At 34.1% G+C, this 27,037-nt stretch overlaps 3 protein-coding genes across 3 annotated transcripts; 2 read left to right on the forward strand and 1 right to left on the reverse strand.

Moving 5' to 3' along the window:
* Positions 1 to 114: 114 nt before the first annotated feature.
* On the forward strand, positions 115 to 10,338 carry Task7 (TWIK-related acid-sensitive K[+] channel 7). The gene is made up of 7 exons (XM_090112577.1): positions 115 to 297; positions 534 to 751; positions 3,220 to 3,394; positions 4,196 to 4,302; positions 4,584 to 4,702; positions 4,848 to 4,959; positions 10,139 to 10,338. The coding sequence occupies exons 1-7, from the start codon at positions 171 to 173 to the stop codon at positions 10,268 to 10,270; spliced, it is 990 nt and encodes a 329-aa protein (XP_089968703.1). The 5' UTR covers positions 115 to 170; the 3' UTR covers positions 10,271 to 10,338.
* A 4,844-nt stretch (positions 10,339 to 15,182) lies between these two features.
* LOC149900502 (uncharacterized) lies at positions 15,183 to 16,442 on the forward strand. Its single transcript, XM_090112518.1, has 3 exons — positions 15,183 to 15,303; positions 15,776 to 15,889; positions 16,300 to 16,442. Exons 1-3 carry the CDS (start codon positions 15,183 to 15,185, stop codon positions 16,395 to 16,397), a joined length of 333 nt encoding a protein of 110 aa, XP_089968644.1. The 3' UTR covers positions 16,398 to 16,442.
* On the reverse strand, positions 16,431 to 25,577 carry Rab1 (RAS oncogene family member Rab1). The gene is made up of 6 exons (XM_090112516.1): positions 25,389 to 25,577; positions 24,668 to 24,932; positions 22,162 to 22,293; positions 21,197 to 21,413; positions 19,908 to 20,450; positions 16,431 to 17,010 (listed from the first exon to the last, which is right to left on the reverse strand). The coding sequence occupies exons 1-4, from the start codon at positions 25,400 to 25,402 to the stop codon at positions 21,213 to 21,215; spliced, it is 612 nt and encodes a 203-aa protein (XP_089968642.1). The 5' UTR covers positions 25,403 to 25,577; the 3' UTR covers positions 16,431 to 17,010; positions 19,908 to 20,450; positions 21,197 to 21,212.
* Between the last annotated feature and the right edge of the window lie 1,460 nt (positions 25,578 to 27,037).

Raw genomic sequence — 27,037 nt, forward strand, 5'->3', positions numbered from 1 at the left:
TATAGAAATATTTTCTTTAATCTTATGAGAAATTAATGAGATCTATAATATTAAGTGATATGTAATTTATTTGAAGATCCAGCTTTCATACAATTTTAATGATTGCAGGCACAATGCAGTTAAAAACTGAGCAGTTTTGAACACGATATTTTTACATAAATCATGAAACAATGAAGCGCCAAAACGTTCGTACTTTATCTCTTGTAGTGTGTACATTTACATACTTGCTAATTGGTGCAGCAGTTTTTGATGCCCTAGAATCAGACACAGAAAGTAAGAGATGGGAGGTTTTATCCGGTAAGTACCTGAATGTGCAACTATTAGTTATACTACAACACAAATAGTACCAATCATGTTTATATGTATAAATAAATGCGAAATGCACACACTTATCTAATCTTCAAGCACTACAAGGCACAGAGTAAGTACTTCATAGAGCAATAATTATTCATATAAAATTCCTGGTATATATGTTTTCTTATTGCATGTATTTTATAATTTATAGTAATTAAGAATGAAATCTTCATTTCTAGACATGAAAAATGGCCTGGTACGGAAATACAATATAACACCCGAGGACTACCACATGATAGAAATAGTCATAATAGAGAATAAGCCGCACAAAGCTGGGCCTCAGTGGAAATTTGCAGGAGCTTTTTATTTTGCAACCGTTGTGCTTGCCATGATTGGGTATGGCCACTCTACCCCTGTTACAGTTGGGGGAAAAGCATTTTGTATGGCTTATGCTATGGTAAGTGACACAATAATTAATGTAATATTCGGAGCTAATTGTAGATAATTTTGTATGCTGCACATAGATATTATGTGGCTGGGAATTGAGAGAGTCTCATGTCACTACTATAATCGTCAATCATATGTGTGTACACAAAAGCAATCTATTTTATAGTTGATTATTTTATTTATAATAATTATTTCAGCAGCCACAATTTTGAGGGTAGACAAGAACAATATTTTTTTTATGAATAAGCATATTCACATCATAATTAACAGTTTGAATCTGTACAGACCGTAGACAGAGAAACCAATACACAAATTGATATCTTATGTCGCATTCACACAAGAAAAAGAGCAACTTATGCCGGTGTTGTGTAAAGAAATGAGAGAGAACGATAAAATTTTTTGTTTCACCCAGCGTGCCACTTTTTTCAAGAAAAGCAACCTACTTTGCTAAACAAAGTTTGACAGCTAACAATCGTCTTCCCTAAAAATATAGTTTTTACATGTTATAAGTTAGAAGTAATTCATTGTGTTTGGTTTTGCATAATTTAAACTTATCGTTAATACCTTATAAAATAATACCATGGTGCGGTGTAGTGTTAAAGGGTGTAAAAGTGATAGTGGAACGAAAATGCCTGGATTGTCTTTTCACTCGTAAGTATACAACTCTTTATCAGTTAATAGGCCTTCATGATATTTTAGCGTGTTAATATATTGTGTATCACGTGCTGTTGACTTGAATACATTGTTTAAAAACCACAAAAATAACAATTATAAATTTTAACCTAAAAAATTTTGTGTTGCCAACTTTTCTACAAATTGTTACCCACTATTATGGGAAATCTTAATATATATAAATCTCGTGTCACAATGTTTGTCCTCAATGGACTCCTAAACCACTTAACCGATTATAATAAAATTCGCACACCATGTGCAGTTCGATCAAACTTGAGAGATAGAATAGTTAAAAACATGTAGGTACTACGGGCGAAGCCGGGGCGGACCGCTAGTAATAATATATATTCTGCAGTGTGTATTTAATTAAATATCTGAAATATTCGGAGTGATATTCGGGATGAATATTCTGAAATATTAGGATTGTTAAGTACATATAACACGCATTGATTATAGGAAGATGCATAAGGCCACCCAGTAAGGACTTGTACCCAGTAACGATTGCGACATCGCGCACACCTGCGGTTCCAGAAAGTATTACGGCAATCACCACCACCGCAACGCTGCCCCGCCGAAGTCAATGGACGCTCTTGGTTCCAACATTGAACCGGAGGGACGTAGTTAATTAAGTTAGAGATAATTTAAATGTAATTTTTTTATTACAATAAATTATTATTAAGTAAATTTCGTTTTTTTTGCGCCTTCGCGGGTTGGTCAATATAATTAAAGTGTGTATCTGTTAATTTACGAAAATAAACATTATTTTATTTTATAAAAAATAATAAACAATCGAGTTTTCATCTGCATTATCATTACATACACATTTTCATATGGGATTATGATAATGATATATACATATTATATAATATATAGGTATGTGTAAATACATAATATGTATTACCCATCTAAAAGTAATATGTTTATTATATACTAGCTGCGCTCCGCGGTTTCACCCACGTGTCTCCACTCCTGTTGGTCTTAGTGTTACGGTACAATATAGCCTTCCTCGATCAATGGGCTATCTAACACTGAAAGAATTTTTCAAATCGGAATCAAAGTAGTTCCTGCGAATATCCCTTCCCTACTCACCTTCACCCCGTCCCGTACTACGCCTCCTCATTGAATTATACAGTATACCTACTATTTTCTGTAAATTGACACTTTTAAAAATTCGTTATATCTTTTGAATGGAATATCGCGGACTTTCTTGTAGATATTGATCCATTCTATAACCGTAGAACATTTTTTTGTTCTATCTTCAATAGATTCCGCAGCGCACGCGATGACAGAATTTTTATTAAGGATACATTATTGCATTTTTGGTAAGGATCTCTAATTTTTTTGAAAATGCAATATAGCCTATGTTGCTCAGTGAAGATGCAGCTTTCTAATGGTGAAAGAATTTTTGAAATCGGTCCAGTAGTTTATGCGTGAAAACCATACATACATACATAATTACAAACCTTTTCTCTTTATAATATTAAGTATAGACATGTAAGTATGTATCTACATAATATCATTATGTGGATATCTCATTATTATCCACTTATGTGAATAATGATATTGAGAGATTTGTATCTTACAAATTGTGGGGTAAGTTTTCCCTCATACGGTAACCCTAAATATTGTGACGTAATCTTTTCTATCCCTTTCTGCGACACGCATTGCCGGTGTCTATTGGATTCTCCGTCTACGGTACAGACTGTATGTGAATATGATTATGTCACATAGTTATATGATTTATAATAAAAAAATATTAAATTATGTACCTACAAAGAAAAAAATAATTGTTTCATATATTTTCAGGTGGGCATCCCCCTAGGTCTAGTTATGTTCCAAAGTATAGGTGAGAGGTTGAACAAATTTGCATCAGTCGTGATCAGACGAGCCAAGTGCTACTTAAGGTGCAATACCACGGAAGCTACAGAGATGAATCTGATGTTTGCTACTGGGATGTTGTCTTCTATTATTATTACTACAGGTGGGATTGGTTTGTAGGGTTGCCGCATGAGATAAAACTTGTGCTTTAAAAAAATAATGTTAATTTAGAATCTAATTTGTTTTACAACTGAGGGAGGCGTTGTTAGGATTATATAAATGTGTTCCAACGAAGTGAAGAGTGGGAGCCTGGTGACCTAAAATACAGGTAATTTTTATTACCTAGTTTAGGCACCAGTCTCACACTTATTTATATGTACTGAAAATGTGTAAACTTATTTATATTGTGGACCATTTTGTTTTTAAAGTTTTACATTCTAACTTTAGACAACTTTCTCTGGTCTTATGACTGCTTTTTTTTCTATAAATATTTTTTATTTATCTATACAGGGTGTCCCACTGTTGGTATACTAAGCTCAAAGGAGGTTATAGTTTTGCATACGCTGAGTACGTAAAAAATACTTAAAAAATTCCAGACGCATTTTTTTTTTCAAATAGATGAATTCTTGAAACTCTATGTGTACACCCATAACTAGCAACCCGCCCATTTTTGCCACCAGCACGTGACCTATCGTTTAAGATTATGTTTTCATAGACAAAATGCTCACATTAGAGAAGCGGTATATGCCGGCCGCGCGAAGCTAGACAAGAAAACATGGATTTTCAGAAAAAAATTATCAGAAAATTGTTGACGTAATTTTGTTGTTTATGTATTTTTTACGTGATTATGTGTATGCAAAACTACGAGCCCCTTCGCGCTTAGCATACCAATAGTGGGACACCCTGTATAACTAACCATTTGATATATATATTTTATACTACTAATAGCATATTTGTTATTTAGGTGCAGCAGTATTTTCAAGATATGAAGGATGGAGTTACTTTGACAGTTTCTATTATTGCTTTGTAACACTGACTACTATTGGCTTTGGCGATTATGTTGCATTGCAGGTATATTTCATTTTTTATTTACATGATTTCCTTTTTCCATACGACATATTATCTCTATCTTCATTACTTTTGATTGGGTAAATATAAATTATACCTTTAAATTACACACCTGTGTATTGTGTAATTTATGATTTTTTTATTATGTAGTAGGGATAATGTAAGCCTATAGTAGTAGTTTTATACAGTAGTTCTGGGAATTGGCCATAAACTATACACCTATGTGTCCTAGCCATACAACTTTGACAGGCCAGGTAGTAGATATAAATAATTTTTTTTTTCAGAATGACCAAGCATTAACTAGCAAGCCAGGCTATGTGGCTTTGAGTCTGGTATTTATTCTATTCGGACTAGCTGTTGTTGCTGCCAGTATTAATTTACTGGTTTTGAGATTTATGACCATGTGAGTGTTACAAGTTACAAGCTTTTGATAAAAATATTGCCATAAAATGTTTTTATTTTTAACCGACTTCATTATTGTATGATAAAAATCGTGTTAAATTATTTACCTTCTCTCAAGTGTTCATTATAAAAATAAAAAATTCCAGGCAAGCAGAAGAGAGCGCTCGAGATGAAGACAAAGATGGCTCGAAAACAGTTCTGCCTATTGATGGCCACATTATAGCAAGTCGACAGAGATCTCACGATGATCAGGCTTCGGTAAGAATTTTATGGCAGTTCAGATAATATTCACAACTTGACACTATTTGATGTAAATTTATTACACATTTTTTGTCCTTTTCTGACTTATGAAGAAACCAATCATATCGGCAAGCTGTGAATACTAATATACTTACTAATATTAATATAAAGCTGAAGAGTTTGTTTGTTTGTTTGAACGCGCTAATCTCAGGAACTACTGGTCCGATTTGAAAAATTCTTTCAGTGTTAGATAGCCCATTTATTGAGGAAGGTTATACATATTATCACCCTAAGATCAACAGGAGCGGAGCAATGCGGGTGAAATCGCGGGGCGCAGCTAGTTATAAATACACGATTTGCATAATAAATGGGAACCTGGTGGCTGGGGCGTTATGTCGATGGGTGTGGGTTCGATCCGTGCTACTTATAAATAACCAAAAAACTTACGTAAAATTAAACATCAATTTTTATAGATATGTTATCTATACATATAATAAAATCGTAGGAAAGTCAAAACTGTACATTGAATATTTTTTTAAAAGAATACATAATCCATGATCTATAATCGATATAGAAGCCAAAAACATAGTTTTTAGAATTTTTGTCTGTTTGTCTGTTTGTCTGTTTGTCTGTTTGTCTGTATGTTTGTCCAGGCTAATCTCGAAAAGTACTGCATAGATTGACTTCAAATTTTGCATGAATATTACTAACAGGTCGGGTGACGCTTTTTTAAACATATTATCATGCTATCACCTCCGGGGGAGGAGCTGTGAACCTTTTTTTTTCTTACGTATTCCGTGTATTACGACAGCGTACAATCTAAAGACTCATGTTTAAATGTTGGTTTCGGGTAAGCCACGCTATTATCTAGCTTTACACAATAAAAACTATGTCATTTACGTAATTTGGGCAGAGAATCAGTTTAATGAATTTATTAGTAGATATACAAATTTGAAACAGCGCCATCTATGAGATTTCGTAAAAATCAAATCAATTTACATGTTAACACTACTGAACACAATGTTAAAAATTAATAATTTAAATATAATTATGTTATTTATTTATTTAACTCTTTAACCCATATCTTCCCTTCCCTATAAGGTGCGCTTATAATTCGTGTGAATATACTACATTTTTAAAAGTGAGGGTAGATGTTTATTATTTTAAGTCAAACTAGACACCATTACAGTTAATCTAATATTGATTGTGTTCATTGGTTACATTTTTAAATTCTTCGTGTTTTAAAAATTCGATAACGAGGCGGGACTCGAACCAGCATTCTTTAGTGGTCGAATTTTTTCTATTCTTTATAAATTTATTGTTTATGAATTTATATTTATAAACAATAATACAAAAAGGTTAGTTCGTTGATAATTATTATTCCTTCATCATTTACATGTTGTAAGTAAAAATATACTTTGACTGTTAATACTTTTGTTCAGTATTTACCTGTATGATTATTGCTTGGTAATTAATATATTTTCATGTCGTATACCTAATTAAAAACATAAGTTTGATGTGAAACTAGCTGGATTTATTTTTACACACTCACAGTCTTATATTTTGTGTTAATGTTAAAATAGTATTAATAGTGTAAATCATAATATTTTTTCACAATTAAAAATATTTCCTTTTTTTGATGGTATTGGCATCGAATTAAACCGCGCTGTCGTTTCGTTCACAAAAAGTGAAGTTATGAGGACCGAATATGTAGCCGCCTCAACTTACGGAAACGAGAGTAACCTGCGTTGTCTGTTAGTTATTGTATAGTCGAATTTAACGTTACATGGAAATTGGCATCTAATTATATGAATAATACTTATATTAAATCTGTAGAGGTCAATTCTGTACATGAAATATATTTCCTAAATAACTATCACGAGGTGATTAGGGATCGACACTGACGCCAAAAATTTTTGTCCGTCTGTCTGTCTGTATAACCGTTATAGAAACAAAAACTACTCGACGGATTTAAACGAAACTTGGTACAATTATTAGTATGAAAGAAATGTTCTCCATATTATATAAAAAATATCTCCCGACATCATAATTAATGTCTATCTTTTATGGTTGAGCTTAGGAGTTCAAAGCTTTCTGATTATATTTGTCTACTAGCTGTGCCCGCGACTTCGTCCGCGTGGAATAGTGACTATGGGACCTATGACCGCATGGGCTCAAGGTGGGGCAACAATAATTGTTTTTATTTTCATGCTTCCACTCCCACGCCCACTCCCAGGCCCACGCCAACGCCCACGCCCACTCCCCTCAATCAAAGCCAGGGTAAGCGCCCCACCCAGCCCCACCGTGGCTACGCCCAAGCTGAATTACTACTTAACATACAATTATTGAGTAAATACGTACAACCATAAATAATTAAAAGAATTGTTATTAAAATTTCTTACTAAACTGAGCTAAAAAACTTACGTACCAACTTATTAAAGAAAATCAAGAAATGAAATGCCTAACCTATACCAAATAGTTACTACATAATATTGTAATTAAAAATTATGATTAGTATATAATATCGAAAATCAAAAAAGAAATGCCTAACTAATTCTATGTAAAATTTCTTTTAAATTATGTCATATTATTTTTTAGGAACCAGGGGGGGAGAGGAGCAAATTCTATTTCCTTCCTTTCTTAAATGGATGTTTTTAATAATGTATGGTGTAGCCACTGATCAGCTTAATCGATACTAAATTTTTATCAAATCCAGCAACAAATCCAAATTAGATGTTTCCTGTCTCACGCACGTAACTAAAGGCTGAAGAGAGAGAGAGGGAGCACGTAACTTAACCGTTTAGACGAAGAAAAGTGTATAGAAAAAGGAATAAATAATTTCATAAACTTCCCAACGATCTTTAAAAATAAATTATTATATCATTTTTTTCATTCCCACTTTTACCCCTATGTAGGTATAATAAGTGGATGAAACGATTTCGATACAATTTATCTAAGAACCAGCGTCGGAAAATATGCTGCCTAACAAAAAAAAGCCGCATCTAATTCGGTTTACCTGTTAGCCAGCTACGGTGCCATAGACAGACACACACACACACACAGAAATACATAGCAGTCAAACACATAACACCCGTCTTTTTGCGTCGGGGGTTAAAAATATAATACGACATAATTTAAAGGACATTTTGTGTGGAAAATTTACCTATTAGAAGTAACCATAATGTTAATTTGACCCCGCCCCCCCTACTACCTCAGCTTACCCCCAAACCCTTGGGGAATTTTGATATGATCATCTGGACATGTAAAGGAATAACTGTAGCGTATAACAGATAAATTACGTTTTATCGTACACTGTACAGTGTACAATAGAATGCCTTAGCAAATGTTCGCCGTGATTACTTATAAATTGTCATAACTTTTTTATTTATGAACCGATTGACATGAAATAAACACTAACTGTTAAATGAAGATTACCACAATACATTAGTGAAAACCGCATCGAAATCGGATAAGCCGTTTCTGAGATTAGCGTGCACAAACATACAGATAAACAGACAAAAAAATTTTAACTACAGTTTTGGGTTCAAGATCGATTTAATAATAACACCTGCTAATTTTTTTCTACATATTTTCATTGTACAGACATCGCTTTTCCACAATTTTTTTATTATATGTATTGATGATGATGATGATTGATGATTATAACACTCTCAGTCCGTTTTAACTTAATTTTTATTTACTCGCATCAGTGCCACCTAAAAAATCTTTATATCGAAATTCGAGCAAAGCTAAGAAAATGAGAAATAAGAGTTCTCAAGGATCGTTAGAGGTAAGAGGCTTACTATTGACCGAAAACAACATATTGTGTTATGCCGAGAACCTGAAACCGCTTCACAACGAGAATTGCGGCTCACAGCTGACCGCGAACGGCATGTACTATCCTGTGAGACCGAAACCTTCACTGAGAGGGTATAACGTCTCACAGCTGATCGCAAATGGCATATTTTATCTCGATAATCTGAAACTTTTACTCAATATGAAGACCGATTGACAAATGATAGGGTGCACCATAATATTATTCGATCTCTTGAAGATGAACATGAGCATAAGCAATGACTAGAGTAGGGACGCGAATATTACCATTATTTGAGACAAGATTATTTGAGACAAGTACGATTAATAAGTTTGTTTAATGAAAGATTAAGAATTGAAACTATTTGGTCTCTTGAAACGGACGAATAACGAGAGGCCCGTCTTACTGTAGACAGATTTCGACAGTCTTAATGTCTTAAGAGGTAAACATAGAAGATCAATCTACGAATTCGGTGGTGTGGTCCGACAAATATAAAAGTGGGTTTGCTTATAACCTAACAATTGATTACAGATCATCTTCTGTATAGGCGATATTAACGTAGTATGTTCTTTTTGTAATGCTTTAAAGAGGAGTAAGGAGTCGGCTTTCGTTTGAAGATACACCAAAACCTTTGAAATCACTACTTTTAGAGGAACATGTGCAATCTAAACAGTTCTTAGACAATATTCGCTCTTATAGTAGTGCGCTTTAAATGATCCTTTGGTGCTCAACAATTATCAGAGGATCCTTTCATGCTTACTTTTAAGATACAAGGTCAAGTTTATGAAGGCCTGAAGGCCAACCTAAGTTTCTTCAAATATATTTTGTATTCGACTACAACGAATAGTCGAACACAAGAAATCAATATTTCTCGAATTTAAAATATTACAATTTTTCCTACAGTAGGCGACGAATGTATTTTCGCATAGTAACGGAGGGGAACTCGCGGGGGGTCAAGTGACGCGGGCCACGTACCACAAACATGCTTAGTTTGTTGTACCGAGCGCGAAAGAAAGTCATCGTGTTTTTAGTAAAATTACTATGTAAACTAACGTAATTTAATAAGGTACATATTATATAATGATGCGCTCAAACTGTTAATCTACATTTAATTTAGATTATTATTTGAATTACTAAGTAATGTAGAATTTAAATCAAATTCATGTTTTCCTCAGATTTTCGATGTCCTCCGATTTTAAGATTTTCTTATCAGAGTTTTTTAAACGACGAATGACGAAAAACGACGTAATCGCGGACGAAGTCGCGGGCAACAGCTAGTATATTATATTCACTTAACCTAACACTAATTCCGGCCTATTCCCATAATTTTAACATTTACAGTATTCTTTGTCCTTAACATTTATATGTAAGTATTGTGCACAGGTGTGCTCGTGCAACTGCCTCGGCAACAAGACGTGCGAGAGCGGCGCGCTGCTGCCGCCGACCGTGCGCTCGCACCGCTTGCTGCTCGAGCGCTCGCTCTCCACTGAGCTCATCGAGCGCGCTTCTGTGTAGGTTGCTATGGCAACCGGTATGCGCAACACGTTGCCATGGTAACCGCGCTTGCTGCTCGAGCGCTCTCTCTCCACTGAGCTTATCGTGCGCGCTTCTGTGTAGGTTGCCATGGTAACCACGGTGAATGCTTCTTGTGCGGGCACGGCTATGTGCTTCTGTTTAGGCGGTTGCTATGGTAACCGGTGTGCGCGCGACATTGCCATAGTTACCGCGGTGATCGCAACCTGTGCGGATGCGCACTTCTATGACAATTATATCGTGCCAAAAATATATTGATATCGACCATTATCACGTTTAAGTCAACTGTTTTAAATATACATAATAATATAATATGTACCTACATAAATAAAGCGAAACGAAAACGTTGCTTTTGAAAATAAAGCTATAAGTGTATAACTTATAAGTACATCAAGGATATAAAATATAAGAATTACTAGTCATTTAGAAATAAGGGTAACTTTTATATCAACTTTGATATTCAAACAAGTAGTTGTGATATAAGTGAACTTAGTATTATTAAGTAGTATACAGTATTCAATGTGCCATTACTCATGTCTTCTGATATACTTATTAATTAATATTGTACTTCCCTTAGATGAAGGATTGGTCTCCGCGCGCGCTACGACTAGATACCGCACCACCTAAAAACAATAGCTCTGTGAGTGCGGCAACTCATTTCTGTAGTGTGTGTTAGGCAATTTGTAAAGACGCTAGTGTGTGTGAAGAATTGGGCTGCCAGCTACATAAATTTTACCTAATAAATGGGAAATCTGGCATCTTGGAAAGAAGTTTGAAAAATATTTTTTTTCATCCTGACCTGGCCGGGAATCGAATCCATGAACATGCGACTCAAATCCACTTGCGACGCTACTATACTATAGTCACAAAGGTTGTTTAAAAGTAAAAAAGCGGAAATAAAAAAAAACATATTATATGAGTCAGTTAAACATGGTTAAACAGAAATAAATTATTGTTATTATACTTTTTTATACATGTGTTAGTAATAGTATTAAAAAAAAAGTTCAAATTATTGCTAAAAGATTTCCTCAACCACGTGTATTTTTTGGATATGCAGTACGGCAACACTGTATGGCGTCGTATTTTCGTAGAAAAAATTTTCGATGTAAAGGAGAAATTTCGATTAATACGAAACTTTAGTGATAGTACGTGATCCTAGTGTCTTTCTTAGTTTTTGTTGTATTATTTTTAAATAGTTTTATGACACAAATAGGCATTTTACTTCAGATTTTGTTCAAAATCTTTATAAACTATCGGTTCGCCCTCTCCACACAATGCATGTGACACGACTGGCTTGGGTACGCCGAATTCGGCGTACTATTAGTTGCCGCATTTTTCAAGTACGCCGGCGGTATCTAGTCGTAGCGCGCGCGCGGAGACCAATCCATAATCTAAGGTTCCATTTTTTCCATTAAATGCCAAATTTACTCTTTACTCGTCTTCCGTATTGTTTAATTATTTATTTTTAATATAATGTTATTTATTATAAAAATTACTGTTATGTAGTTATTTGTTCAAATTTAAGGCGCACAAAAATAGTGGTTATAGGAAAATATTTCGGAAAATTATTACCAGCAAACCTGTTGTCCCTGTGTGACAAGATTAGATTGTTTACTACTTATTAATCTTTATGTAACTGTGATGAAAATTAACTTGATCTCAATGTGTCAAATGCTCAATATATCAGTATTATTGATAAATATTATTTTTAAAATTTTTATGTTAACTATTTATTTATAGTTAGGTATAACTTATATTGTAATACAGAGTTGCCAACAACAATAATAATTGTAATATGACCATGACACCGTTTTAAATAATGTATAATGTTACATTAATTGAGAAGGATAACTTATTTTATTATTCGAGTTATAGATGGTGTAAGCAAATCTCTATGATCCATACTGCTCAACTGCCCTGTTAATAAAAAATTAAAAATTTGTCATACCGGGTTGGTAACTCTACTTTTTTATTTGTTGTTAATTGTATTGTATGTATGCATGTACTCATATGACAAACATACAATTTAGTTACCTATATAATAAAGGTTATTAAATACTTTGTCGTGTTATTTTATTATACCATATTAATAAGCGTCATAATAAGCTTGCATTGGAGTGTCCCTTCGTCCAGCATACTCACCATGGAATCCTGATATTTCATGAATGTCAAAAAACTGTTCTGAAATAGTGCTAAATAGTGCCCAAAGGAAAAAAATAGTGCTCTTGTACTTGCGAAGTTATAGCCATAGTTCGATGAGTATGCTGGACGAAGGTTTCGCCCAGCATACTCACCTCCGTCCGGAGAATCTGTATACGCTTCAAACATAATTCATACTTCAAAAAATAGTTCCCAAATAGTGCCAAACGGTGCCCAAAAAGAAAAAACAGTGCTCGAATAACTTCGGAGTTATAGGCTTCGTTCAGTGAGTATGCTGGGCGTAGGTTCTACGCCCAGCATACAACCCGGTTACAATATCTGTGGACCTGGCTTCGATGACGTCACGTCGCGAACGCAACGAAATTGCTAACCGTAATGACGCGCCGCGGGCGAGCGCGGGGAGGTAAAGGGGAACGGGAAGGGGCTCCGCATTCCAGCGAGGTCCACAGATATTGTAACCGAGTTGTACTCACCTCAGTGCGCGAATATCGAACGAGCTATAGGTATAATTTACGTCTCAAAAAATTGTGCTTGAAATAGTGCCCAATATCAGTCCAATTTTTGCTTGACTTTTGACTTAGAAAACCATTAAATTTTAATGTAAACTTCTACATACTAACGTAAAATGGGGTACAGTCGTCGACACATGTTTTTGGACAAAAATATTAAACTTTCTAATTATAGACTTCATGTTATTGGAAATAATTATGGTATTTTCTCACATGTCAAAAACTTTCGATTAAATGCATTATTATATATTTTATAAATAATAATGAATGAATGAAACTTTAAGCGTAAATGAAGTCTATTACTTCATTGCATTGTGTGTTTGAATAAAAACAGTCATTTGCAGCCAATAAAATTAATATCTTGAAAAATTGTAAAAAGGAAATTATACAGTTTCTTTTTGTATATATGTTGCAGGCAAAACTTATAACCAGTCAAAACTTGTAAAACAAAATGGACCCTTATCACCTTCAAAATACAGATCAGTCTTGTCTAATAATCGTAAGATGTTAGGGCAGCGCCATCTAGTATTTAAACATAAACATATTCATTTGCGTCGCGGGCGCCGCGCGTCGTAAGCCCCATACCTATTGACCGTATGTGCATCCATTACTGCCACACTATATTGAACTTTATCACATGAGGAATACAGGTCAATTCCGTAAACGTTGTGGTACCGTCCTTGATCCGGAAAATGATTATTTTGAATAATTTTGTCAGTTGTAATGTAAGCATTAATAACAGCAACTTTATTTTTCATGCATGATTTACTTCATTTGATATCTTAATCCTTCAAGCGCCGTGATCTAGACAAAATATATAAAATCATTGTTCCTAGCTACCGGGGTCCCATGCGACGCGCGAAGGCTTAATCATATTATTATAAAGTATTGTTAAAATAATGTGTAATTAATAATATTGCGATTCTAAAGTAAATACTCCCTTACATAGACAATTAATAATTTACACAAGACAAAAATTGTTAGAAAGAAAGTTAATAATATTGTATTCGACTGTACTCAATGTAATGTATGTAGAAGTTTACAATCAAATTTAATGGTTTTCTAGGTCAAAAGTCAAGCAAAAATTGGACTGATATTGGGCACTATTTCAAGCACAATTTTTTGAGACGTAAATTGTACCTATAGCTCGTTCGATATTCGCGCACTGAGGTGAGTATGCTGGGCGTAGAACCTACGCCCAGCATACTCACTGAACGAAGCCTGTAACTCCGAAGTTATTCGAGCACTGTTTTTTCTTTTTGGGCACCGTTTGGCACTATTTGGGAACTATTTTTTGAAGCGTATACAGATTCTCCGGACGGAGGTGAGTATGCTGGGCGAAACCTTCGTCCAGCATACTCATCGAACTATGGCTATAACTTCGCAAGTACAAGAGCACTATTTTTTTCCTTTGGGCACTATTTAGCACTATTTCAGAACAGTTTTTTGACATTCATGAAATATCAGGATTCCATGGTGAGTATGCTGGACGAAGGGACACTGCATTTTTACATAGTCAAACATTATTTATTCAACAAGACTTCGTACTTTATGGCATTCAAATGCTTTATAAATATAAATTTATAAAGAATAGAAAAAATTCGATCACGAGGCGGGACTCGAACCCGCATCCTTTCGAATTCGAAAAAAAGAATAAATTCGATCGCTCTAGTCTGGCGGGTCACGAGTGGCTGAGTTGGTCAGGCATCCGCCCCGGAATGGCGCGAAAGGATGCGGGTTCGAGTCCCGCTTCGTGATCGAATTTTTTCTATTCTTTATTAATTTATATAAGACTTCGTACGTCAAAATATGATGAAAAAACCATAATAAAACTGAAGATTTTGTTTGTTTATTCATTTGTTTGAACGCGCTAATCTCAGGAACTACAGGACAGGTTTAAAATTCTGTCTCCGTTTTATAAAATAAAATATGATTCCTGCGGCTATGTAATTATTACATTGTAATATGTATGTAGGTACCACGGGCGAATCCGGGGATAATGTAATCTGTTGTTATATAATACCATGATACATCTTAAACTTTAAAAACATCTTAACATTATCCAAAACCGTAATGAGCTATGTGTTTAAATTTTAAAGCATATTTAATGAGTTTACAGCAAGTCTTATTATCACTGTGGCACTGACCTACAACTAATTACTTGCTTAGTTGTCTCAGGTATTTTTATAAATCAGGACACAAGTTTTTAAATGGTATTTGTAAAAATGGGCTCAGTAAGAGTTCTCGTGTGTTTTTTTCTGTTTACATTTTTAATAACATATTCTTTGGGGTATTTTATTCCATCTTCCGATTCTGGATTTAGTGCAGTCAAAAAAGCTCCAAGATGTAAGTTTAAAAACCAATTATTATTAGTAATCAACTAATAATGATTGTATTATATGCAATTTATTTTATATGTTATATATATTATAAATCATTCAAATCGGGAATCGATCCTGCCTCCGTCACCTTATCGTGTCGACGTTTATTATTTTGTAATAATAGATTAAATGTGTTATAATTTAAACCTAGGTAAGTATTTATTTAAAGAATAGAAATATGTATCGATTTTTAAATAGTAGAAAAAGAGGCAGGATTCGAACCCGCGACTTTCGCCATTCTGGGAAGCCACCTATGATCCCGCCAGAGCAATCAAATTTATTCTGCTCTTTCGATTAAAAGACGTGTCTGGACACCAGCTGATGTTAGTTTGATACCTTATAACATAATATCATATCGAAATAATTGGCTATTTATAGTTAACTTTCAATGTAAGTTTGCACAATTAATTTCACTAAAATTTATATTTTTCGATAAGGGAATGTGCCATGGATGGGTATCGGTATGTGGTGTAACGGCTGTCCTCCGAGAGGGTGTGAGGATGACGAGGCAGTTATACATGGCTTTTGCTGCGGCTGCGCTCACATATTAGGTAAGGTGTAGTAATATCACTGATCCAAATCCGTATCGAAATAACTATTGCTTAGAACTATTGAATAAAAATATATTCCTTTGATTCTTCATTCTATTCGGCAATACGTAGTTCGATATTATTATACAGCCGTTGGTTTTTAAGTCAGGCGTAATAAAACAATGAGTATTCAGAATGTATTTCGATAATATTTTAAAGCAGCAAATGTTTATGATTTCACAAATGAATGGTTGATAGACTACCTTAAATGTTATTTTTTCATCTTAAAAAATGTTATCGAGTGTATTTTTCGCACCTCTCAAAATATTTTTCAATCTTATAAAATTACTCCATCATCTCATCTAAATGGACAAACTTTTCAGTGGTATTCTTTGAACTAAGTTATGAATGTGTACTTTAATTGCTTTCAGATCAGTTACCAATTTTGTGTCCTGAGTTTTTACAATGTCCACTCAACTTGCATGGACTGTGCCATGACTATGAATACATGATGAGATGTTGCTGTTAGCGATAAGGAGAAAAGGAATGTAAATAAAACATCTTTTATATTATAGCATACTGTTTTAATTTCTAAGAAACCCTTAATACAGAATTACAGTGGGTTAGCGGATCGATTTAAGTAAACTTAATTCTTCACATAATAGTACAAAAATAAGTAAGTTATATACGATCAAATAATAAAATAATTTACTCATTACGATATTTCAAATATCGCGCTCGTGTATTATTGCAAAAACAATTCCATAATACTTTAGAAACGATTACTGAATCGGACGACATTTGAAACATTGCAACACACTATCACATTATTATAGTGATATTAAAATTTGAATATGTCTTTTAATTAATACTATGTTCCCGCTGAATCGAAATAGATGGCTAAAGATTACTCTATACATATTCCGTCTAACACTAAGGCCAATTTGCTATATCTACAATTTTGTGTTAAAATTAAGTGAAGGTATGAAAGGAGAACCCACACATGGGGCATTATAACAACGAGCAAGTGAAACAGGTTAGATTGGTGTTTAAATTACTTATAATTAAATGGGTGTTCTCGGTTTTGAAGTATATAGTATTCATTGATTTAAAATTAATGTTCATTCTTAATCGGGTCCTCCCTTAAGGTGATCACTATGGTCAAAACCGAAAAACACCTTAAACATATTGAATTTTGTTGAGGAAACTGTTGGTACGATTGTCTTAAAAAAAATATATGTGATACTCAAGGATATAATTAACAAAGTGTATTGTTTACTTTTCAGTTTAGAACAGCCTAAACATAAAAAAATACATACAAATCAACCCCTTTTTTAACATAAAACGCATTTTGTTAGGAAAACGGCTACATATTTATACATGAAATTTATACCAAAAAATATGTTATGATATTTGTAACAATTTGTATTGATTGTTTTTTTAATTTTCATTATTATCGTTAAATTATCAAGAAAAAACTCGAATTTATAATAAAACCCACATAAAACCTCACCTCTATTGCATATTTTCGACGAAATTTGACGGTGTCAGTTCGACTCGGACGGGGGACTTGTACGTGCGGTTTTTTTTGCAAAATAACGCTAAAATTCACCGAATTGAATGTTTTGTTAAATTAAACCAGATTGTAATAGGTATTTACATGAGCAGTTCATGAAATGAAAGTTAAAAATAGGTATGTAAAGATATAAAAATCTGTTTGTAAATTAGTTTTGTTTTTGAAAGGCGTCATTGAATAATATCCAGTGTTGATAATTTTTGACAGTAAAATATTATCAGAAAACACATACCTATAAAACAGTAACCAGACTTTCCCTGTGCCTTGAATATTTTTTAAAAAAGATTAATTGCTGTTCTATCGAATATTTTAAGGGTCCAAAACAATCCAAAGCCAGGAGATACTGACACAAAATTTTGGGTCATTTGTAACAGGATGGCGGTTCTACAGTGGTCTTAGTACGCAATGACAAAAAGAAAAATCATGGTCAGAACAGTGGTACCGGCAGACTAGTCGCGTGGGCGTTAGTCGAACTCGTCGGATAAATTAAAAAGGCAAACGATTTGTAACACAAAAATTTTAGGATTTACCGATAGCCCATAAAAAAGAAGTAGGCGGTAGTGTCATGCCATACTTTTCCGGTGTAATTTACAGCCCACAATACCGACGTGAATGCGTTGATTTAAAAAAAAAATTCAACCATTTGTACCAGGCTAATTTTTGCACAGGTAATCATCGTCCAGTAGCCATGTACGAAAATCGCCATGCCATACTTTTCAGACAGTTCCATGGTCGCCATACCGCCGAAAATCAGCAATTTTTTTATATTGTATAAAATCATTTAATTTTATATTATTGATAAAATCGTAGGAAAGTCAAAACTGACATAAACGTATAGCAACATTTTTAGCCGACGCCATTATAGGACGAAATTCTCAATTCAACTGAATTTTTTGTTGGTTCCGTTACCTCCGCACTTTTAACTGGGTGAACCGATGATTTCTTCTACACTAATATTATAAAGAGGAAAACTTTGTTTGTTTGTTTGTTTGTTTGATTGTAATGAATAGGCTCATAAACTACTGGACCGATTTTAAAAATTCTTATTCTTTCTTTTGTTAAATCAACGTTCGGCCTAGTAATCCAAACAAATATCAGATTTAATCAGATGTCGGCGATGTCTTATAGACACAAATAATGGAAACAATGCTAAAAAACATAAATTTAAAGTTACAACATCATAAAAAATAGATTTGATCGGAGCCCTCAGTGCGCGAGTCTAACTCGTACTGGGTCGGTTTTATTTCCTCTTCAACTGTACTATAATTTTCCTGTTGCCATGACATGGTGGTACTGATCTACACACGTCACATGCATTTTTTCCAAAGCCACAACAAAATAAATTATCCAAGTTTGCACCCTTATGAAACCAATTCCAAGTTGCCCAATTTCTTCCTTGCCCGCGCCAACATAATATGTAAGACTGTTTAACTATAGCGTTGAACATTGTAATAGACCATAGATACCGACACAACTAACACTGTATTCTTTGAACGGAAGGTATGACCCATATCAGTCATAGTCATAGGCTCTGGTAACTTCAGTCGCAGGAAAATCACTCATTTTGTAATGTGTTCAAAGATAAACAGTAGAAAAAAATAAACTCAGTTTAAAACACGTTATAATATTTTTGATTTTAAGCTGCTATATAGTCGATAAATAGGCACCAAACTCTTAAAGGGGTATAATATTTTAATGTTTAAAAATCGAAACACATTTTTTTTCTCGTCATCATTTCAAAGACGTAAGGGATTTAAAAAATTAACCCCGAACTAACTACAAAATACATAACAAGTGGAAAAAACGTGATTTTTTGTCCGTTCCCCTATTTTTTTCGGTGTGTGTAGGTTGCATTCATATATTCCTACTAGGTATGAAGAGATATACAGAGAACGCTAAATACATTTGCCTGGTCACCATTACCATTCGATACACCATGACATGGTAGAGGCCGTTCTATAGAATTACGTCAAATAATGTACTCCATCTTTTATATCTCTGTAGGTGAGATGTTCTCCACCCTAGCCATCATCAGGTCTCCAGAATATAGTAGAGTCCGTGTTGAATAAAATTAATTTCTAAATCGGTGTTTTCTTAACTGTTCCCCACTCTAGAACTTATAATTACTTGCTTAGTCATCTTAAGGTCTCCAGAATGGGTCATGTAGTATAGACTTTGCTTATAACGGTTAATGTTGAAAGATGAGTCTTCCTACATTACATTTACAACATACATAGTACACAATATTTACTATTCATAAATGTAATATGTTACTGCCTCTCAGAGAAAACATAAATTAGGTAGAAACCACTAACACATTACGATACAATACGATACAGTATACAATTCCATAATCTTTGGTCACTTTTACTTCAACAACGATGTATATTTATAGAGGGCGGTTAAAAAAACAAATTCAAATGTAGTGACAGAATCATTAAGGTCGTTGAACCGTGTAATTGCCTTAACACAAAATCTCGAAGACAGCACAACCCCAGTACGCATCAGAATAACAATACATAAATATATATGGAATTAACACCCAGTGCATTATTTATTAGTACCTCGAGTGACGTTCAGAAGAAGCTGGGCAAAATAATAATTAGCCTACTTGAAACAGCCCGTTGAGTGAATGAACAGAAGATCTTATAAATTCTCTCCATTATCCTAAATACAAAAACACTAAATTTCTCTCGCGTTGCATAAAGGACCTGCTTTTGGGAGTACAGCACAAGAAATTATACCTACGATATTCATTATATATAAATATGTATAAACATACACCCATACATTTCACCGTTCCGTTACTAACGAACTAACGTGTTTCGGACAGTAGCAACTTAATAGAAGTTAGCTTACGATAAGTTCGCGATCGAACGCGCTATGTTTTAAATTTATTTATATAATAATTATATGCGATGAAACGTTTTTGTAATTGCGTTTTAACAGTGTGGTGTAGCGACTGGCGCCAGCCATTGGCTCGTGCTGCATGGATGAGTCGCCAGCCTGAAACAGATATTCATAATATTAATAACAAAGAAAATAATAGTTAGCATCTTTAAATATTCATAGAAAAGGATAGCTTTTTATTATAAAAAAAAAAATGTAAAACATTACAATATTCAAACCAATCAGATTTTTCAACATTATTGAGAATGATTACTATTATTATGCTAGGATTATTTATATGAGTGTGTGCGTATACGTATACGCGCGTACACATCGGGTCTGATCTATGCGTTTATCCGATTCACGTTCAATGGGCTAACCCTTTGTATGTTTCCGTGCGCGCCAAGTGCGAACGTAAAAACACGCATCTTTTTGCGTGCGTGCACGTATATACGTACGTGTGTACACATGGCTGTACAGTGTACATACTTGCTTATTACAATTATCGGGTCTGTATGCGGATGTTGTTAGACTGGGCCCGTGTATGGGTCACATTCGATGCGCTGCTCCTATGTATGTGTGTGTAGGATTGTATCAAGAAGCTTATATCTAATACACTGGAGATTTCAGTATGAACATTAACTTGTAATAAGAAAATATGACCTTGAATGACGCCTGTATGTTTTTTTATCCCTTTCACACCTAACTAAATACCTAGGTGTGAAAGGGATAAAAAACATACAGGCGTCATTCAACGTCATATTTTCTTGTTACAAGTTAATGTTCATATTTACCACGGGCGAAGCCGTGGCGGACCGCTAGTTAGATATAAGCTTCTTGGATTGTATACATGTAACACTCACCGGGCGAGAGTCACATTCAGCAGCAGGACGACTTGCCGGTGTCGATGGGCCGGCCCTGGTCGATCTTGACCGCGGCTCCGGCGGGCGCGGCTCCAGCGGACGGCGGGCCAACACGCGCCTTGATCTCAGCGGCCATCGTCATGAACGCTTGCTCCACATTTGTGGAGTTCTTCGCTGATGTCTCCAGGAACGGGATGCCTAGCTGCTCCGCGTATTGCTGGAATTTGTAAAGGAATGTCAGTTTCATAGTAATGGTAGAAATTAAAGTCAGTTTTGTATGTGTTTCTTACTTTATTATGCTATAATTTCGTTATGAATGAAAACATTAAAATTATGTTAACAAAAATTTCATTTTTACACTGCATCATTAGAAAACAAAACATCACTGTTTTTTTTGTATGCAAAAAATCAAATCAATAGTTATTTGCAGTCAATTTATATGCTCATTTATAACTACTAACCTAACCATGGCAAAAAAAGATATTAAATAAATAGTCTGCATATTTGTTGGCATATAAAGAAATAACTGAGCTTTATTTTCCAAAACAATCCAGGTACTACACATATGTGAAACAGTATAATGCTCCTGAGATAAGACGTCATTGAACTTTATCTCACTGCATTGTCTTTTGTGTGTTAAATAAAGATTTATGTTGACCTTATTTATAATGTAAACTAAGATTGATTGTTATAAATTTATCTTCAATAATTTGATATGAAATATGATTGAAAGACATATTATAATCAATTGCATATTAATATATGTATTTTGCAACAGTTAGGTTAGGTAGGCTGCTTAGTAATATAAGCAGCCTAGTAGGTTCGAAAAGTATACTAAACTGAGAAGACTTTAAACTACTAAAACTACGAAAACTGTTGGCTTCAGAGAAACTAATGCATTGCAAACACACCAAATTAAATTTGAAATCTTCAACAAAAACTATAATACTACAATAAAAACTTACATTTGCCGTAGTGTAGTCAACGACTTTCTTTGTGGTGAGATCGCACTTGTTGCCCACAAGCAGTTTGTTCACATTGTCGCAAGCGTAGCGGTCAATCTCCTCCAACCACTGCTTTACATTGCTGAAGGAATCCTGAAATGTGTTAATAATAATATGTTATTTTCCTGACTGTACTACTCAATCTAAGTAAAAAAATACTTGAGAAAATTCTGCTTTTGGATAAAAAGCATTTAGTTTGTAACTAGTTCTTAAGTTCTTTAATATATAAAAAGAGAATATATAAATAATATATAAATAGAAATTCACTACCTTAATAAAAATGCACTAATATGGTACTGATACTAGTATTTTATTTTAATGCAGTTAACGTTAATAGTTTTGTATCACATAATATATTAAAATTGATAATTAAGCTCACCATAACATAAGTGAAGTATCGAATTTGGCAGGCTTTTGAATTATTTATGAGTAATAATCAATGTAATACATATGTATTAGGTTGCAATCATCAAACTGAGATAATTATACATATAAATTATCATTTAAAAAGAATGTTGTATGAATAATATTTTAGAAAATTAAAAACTGATAAGATGAAACAGTGCTAAACTGAAATTTAATTTGATAAAAATTTGACAAGAGCAGGATTTTAGTAATTTTACAATTTCACAATATACATATAGTCACCCAAAGTTCCACATTTTTTCAGATTTTATAGTATATCATACTAAGATACAGGGTATGGTAATTTTTGTTTGCTAAGTTGCTTTTTTTACATATTACTTATATATAAATTTTAATATACCAACTTGATTATAAGATTTTATAATTCCATTAAGTTTATTTAAGTAATGTTACAGATAATACTTAAATATGTAAAAATTTATCAATGCAAATAATAAATTACACATATCTCACTATTTACGAAGCATTAATTTAACATGCAAATAAAAAAATAATAATACGGGCATTTCTCCGCAACTCGACGTCAAGCGCCTATTTTGCGTGAGAGAGGGAGGTGGGGGAAACCAGCTAAAATTGAAACCACCCGAGCTCCTCCATGAAGCCAAGCAGCTTGTGAGGGCTGCCAAAGGCTTCGGGGAGGGACCCGGGAGACCCCAGGTGTCTTGCCCTGTACTCCGCAACCCCCTTACATTCCATGATGACGTGGGCTGCCGTTTCCTCGGTCTCCATGCATGCTCTGCATAGCGGACTGTCTGTGATCCCTAGATTGAAGAGATGTTTGTTAAAGGGGCCGTGCCCTGTGAGGGTCCCTGTTATTACGCGTAGTTACACTCTACGTAGGTTGAGAAGCCGACGTGCAAGTCTCGAGTCAATGTCCGGTAGGGCTTCTCTGGCTTGCTTGCAGTCAGATCTGCATGACCATTCCGCTCTCTGAGCAGTGCTAGTGAGCTGGGTAATCATCATCCGGGTCCAGCTAGCAGGTAGCGGTATAATGGGAAAAGGTCCCATGACAGGTGTTTCAGATGCCCTTCTGGCTAGTATATCAGCAGCATCGTTTCCACGTGAGCTACTGTGTCCTTTTATCCATTGTAATACTAGGGAATTTCCCAGGTCACATACCTTAGTAAGGGCTAAGTGACACTCAAGGGTCAACCCTGAAGTGAATTCATGGCTTTTGATTGCCATGAGTGCTGCTTTACTATCCGATAAGATCCGAATCGAATAGTTTGTTACATTTCTTTTAATTATGGCCGAAGCTGCAAGTAGAAGTCCTAGGCATTCAGCCTGAAAGACTGTATTATGGGGTCCCAAGGGGTGCGAGATGTTAATGTTTAGGTCCTCAGAGAAGACCCCAGCACCCGTGCCATTTCCAGTCTTAGACCCGCATTTAACATGCATTTATAGAGGTCTTAATTATTCACACCAATAAAAACATAATTTTAATAAGCTACATATTTCAGTTCAGAGATTACTCCTAAAAATATAACACATGTTTCCTCATATGAATTTTGTTGTTTTTACAGTAAAAGAAAACAAGGTCAAGAGTCCAATTAAAATCTCTATGATTTCATGATTGCAAGGTAAAGGTATCATCAATTAATAATTATTATCTACGAGTGCATGCAATGAGATTGGATCTTCATTGATATTACTTGCAGTTCGGGTTAATTTAAGGGTCAATTGTTTAAACTTTAAGTGATTTTTTATAATTTGGTTTCAACTTTCTTTAAGTAAACACATTTTTTTATATTTAAATATTGTTATGTAAAAAATTATAGGAAAAGCTCATGTTGAGTGAATGAAATAAACATCAGTTCTACAAAAAGATTGGAGGATAATTTCATCAGTGTTTGTCTCCTAATAAATTACAGTCTGACCTGATGACATGTTTTCTTCTACACACAAAGCATGAAATTATTTCAGTGTTAATCATCAGTATCTAATTACATGAAACTAAATATAAAAAAACAACATGTTTTTATTAGATTTTACCTAGTTACATATTTAAATAAGTAGTATTTTATGATATGTTTAACTTTACCTGGTCTGTACAGTCATAAACAATGATGATTCCGTGAGCTCCTCTGTAGTATGATGATGTGATTGTTCTGAACCTCTCCTGACCAGCTGTGTCCCATATTTGTAACTTTATTGTCTTTCCATCTAATTCTACAGTCCTTATCTTAAAGTCCACACCAATAGTACTTATGTAGCTCTCCGTGTATGTGTCGTCAGCGAATCTCAAGAGAAGACAGGATTTGCCCACTCCAGAGTCACCAATCAACAAAAGTTTGAACAAGTAGTCGCTGAAAACGCATCACAAAATATTATGAAGCAACTAACAAATAAACTGCGTACAAAAAATACGTCGGACTGTTATCAAGCAAAAACGGCTGGTGTACGAAGGAGGCGTATCATTGCTTAGAACAAAGAATATCACCACTAATTGAGAATTTGTAGCATTTAATTGTAAGGTTCATTTAAAATATGCGGAAGTAGATCATATTCGCTCGTACTTTATTCAAGCGCCATTCACATCGTTAACGATTACGTTTCGATTTCTTTGGTACACAGACATAATGAGTCACCTCAACATCTTTCAAACATAATTACACAAAGACCACAACCAAGTTAGGATGAAATCTAATTTGTTCACTATATTTCATTGAACATATTATACACAACTCTAAAACATTTATTAATATTTATGAAAATTACAGCCCATCCTTGTTTTACACATCATGACATCAAAATGTACTTACTATTCTGGATTCATTTTGTACTATAAATTTGTTTCAAACACTATAATGACGGTGTAGAATATATCAAAAATAATGAAATCCTTTGTTTCGAGTATAGTACAGCGCAAAATAGAAAACTAAATAATTAATATACGTAGAAATTAGAATAATGGCCGACTGAAACACCCACACTGACGTAAGTCAGAATTTCACAGATGGCAGGAGTGCCACTTGGCAAAAATTATAATGCGTTCGGAAAAACGTCTTGTATGTAATTATTTTTTGACCAATTTTTTATGAATTTTATCTGTAATTTCCGTAACACAAATTAAATAATACCCAATTAATATTTTTTTTAAAAGTATACGAAAAAAAAACAAATCAAATTATGTAGGTATCTGTAGTTCTACCAAAATCTAGCTGTGCCGGGATTTCGTTCGCGCGTGCGTAGATTCAGATTAAAATTAAATTGTTGCTGAGCAATGAGCTTTAATAGCAATATAACAAAAAAGTTCATCAAAATCGGTCCCGTTATTTTGTGCGTGGACGTGGCCTGTAACAGTCACGTATTTTTTTGTCGTTTTTATTAAATGTGCAGAACATATTGTGCACTTCTACACTTTTATTATATGAAATATTTTTATTATGGTTGAATTGTACATTCAGGCATTTCAACATTCATATAATATAATATCGTTTATTATATATTTTGTCCAAAGTGGCTAATGTAGTCGCAGTTTATTATTAGGGATGATTAGGGAGAAATTATTATTGAAACATACAAGCGCACAGAAAAGTTGCATTAGAAAGACGAAGTAAAGTTTAGTTATAATCGTAATAGCATGGAAAAATATTTTATTGGGTCCATCCATGGTAATACTTAGTTGTAATTTTTATTTATCATAGACTACAAGCCCGCATAGGACAAAAATATGGGTCAAATGAACCACCAGGGGATATATCTAGAACGATAGCAGAGCAAAAAATAATAAGATTCATCACTATGCCGTCACTTGTAAGCTGTCCAACTGAGTGCAGATGAGAATTGAAAAGTACAGGTAGACTCGGTAAATTTTGGTCATATATTTTTGTACGGCATTCTTAACCATCGATAGATCCATTAAAAATAATAAGAAACCGCTCAGTGCCGTACAAAAATGGTGGTCCACCAAGTCGGAATTTTTATTTAATTTCCGAGAGTTACCGGGGGTAAATTTGGTCATTTGACCATGTACGGCATCTGTGTCATACTATTGCTATACTGCTTTTAATCCATTATTCCGCAACGCCGTACAAAAATCATGGGGACAAGGGGAAAAAATAGAGAGTTGCAATCCCCTCTCTTTCCCCACTCCAGGGGGTCATTTGACTAAGTACGGCTTCGGTTCCAAAACATTATCTAGCACTCAAAAGTACTATTAAAAGCAATGCCGTCAAAAAATAATTGTTCTTTTAAATGTATACCAATAATCATCTTAATTTCATCGAATTCTTGATATAAAGAGCTGTAAGGTCATTTGACCCTGTACGGGAACTTTTTTTTTAACATGATATTGTAAAATTCAATTGTTGTATAGTATTGCCGTTCAAAAGAAACCGTTCTAAAAAAAGTTATAGAGAAATGCAAAACCAGAAATTTTGTTAAAGTTTAAACATCGTAGATTAATGAA

This window comes from Colias eurytheme, chromosome 18 (assembly GCF_061535395.1).
Source record: "Colias eurytheme isolate Ceu_HAF_F1 chromosome 18, ilColEury1 Martin Lab GWU primary, whole genome shotgun sequence".
NCBI lineage: Eukaryota > Metazoa > Arthropoda > Insecta > Lepidoptera > Pieridae > Colias > Colias eurytheme.

Excerpts from the sequence above, each read along its gene's own strand:
- LOC149900502 (XM_090112518.1), top strand. The coding sequence starts at position 15,183 with ATGGGCTCAGTAAGAGTTCTCGTGTGTTTTTTTCTGTTTACATTTTTA. Across the intron at positions 15,304-15,775 it reads AGTCAAAAAAGCTCCAAGAT|GGAATGTGCCATGGATGGGT; the intron begins GTAAGTTTAAAA and ends TTTTTCGATAAG. Across the intron at positions 15,890-16,299 it reads CGGCTGCGCTCACATATTAG|ATCAGTTACCAATTTTGTGT; the intron begins GTAAGGTGTAGT and ends AATTGCTTTCAG.
- Rab1 (XM_090112516.1), bottom strand. Across the intron at positions 22,294-24,667 it reads TTTATGACTGTACAGACCAG|GATTCCTTCAGCAATGTAAA; the intron begins GTAAAGTTAAAC and ends AACACATTTCAG. Across the intron at positions 21,414-22,161 it reads TTGACTACACTACGGCAAAT|CAATACGCGGAGCAGCTAGG; the intron begins GTAAGTTTTTAT and ends TACAAATTCCAG.
- Task7 (XM_090112577.1), top strand. The coding sequence starts at position 171 with ATGAAGCGCCAAAACGTTCGTACTTTATCTCTTGTAGTGTGTACATTT. Across the intron at positions 3,395-4,195 it reads TTCTATTATTATTACTACAG|GTGCAGCAGTATTTTCAAGA; the intron begins GTGGGATTGGTT and ends TTTGTTATTTAG. Across the intron at positions 4,703-4,847 it reads GTTTTGAGATTTATGACCAT|GCAAGCAGAAGAGAGCGCTC; the intron begins GTGAGTGTTACA and ends AAAAAATTCCAG.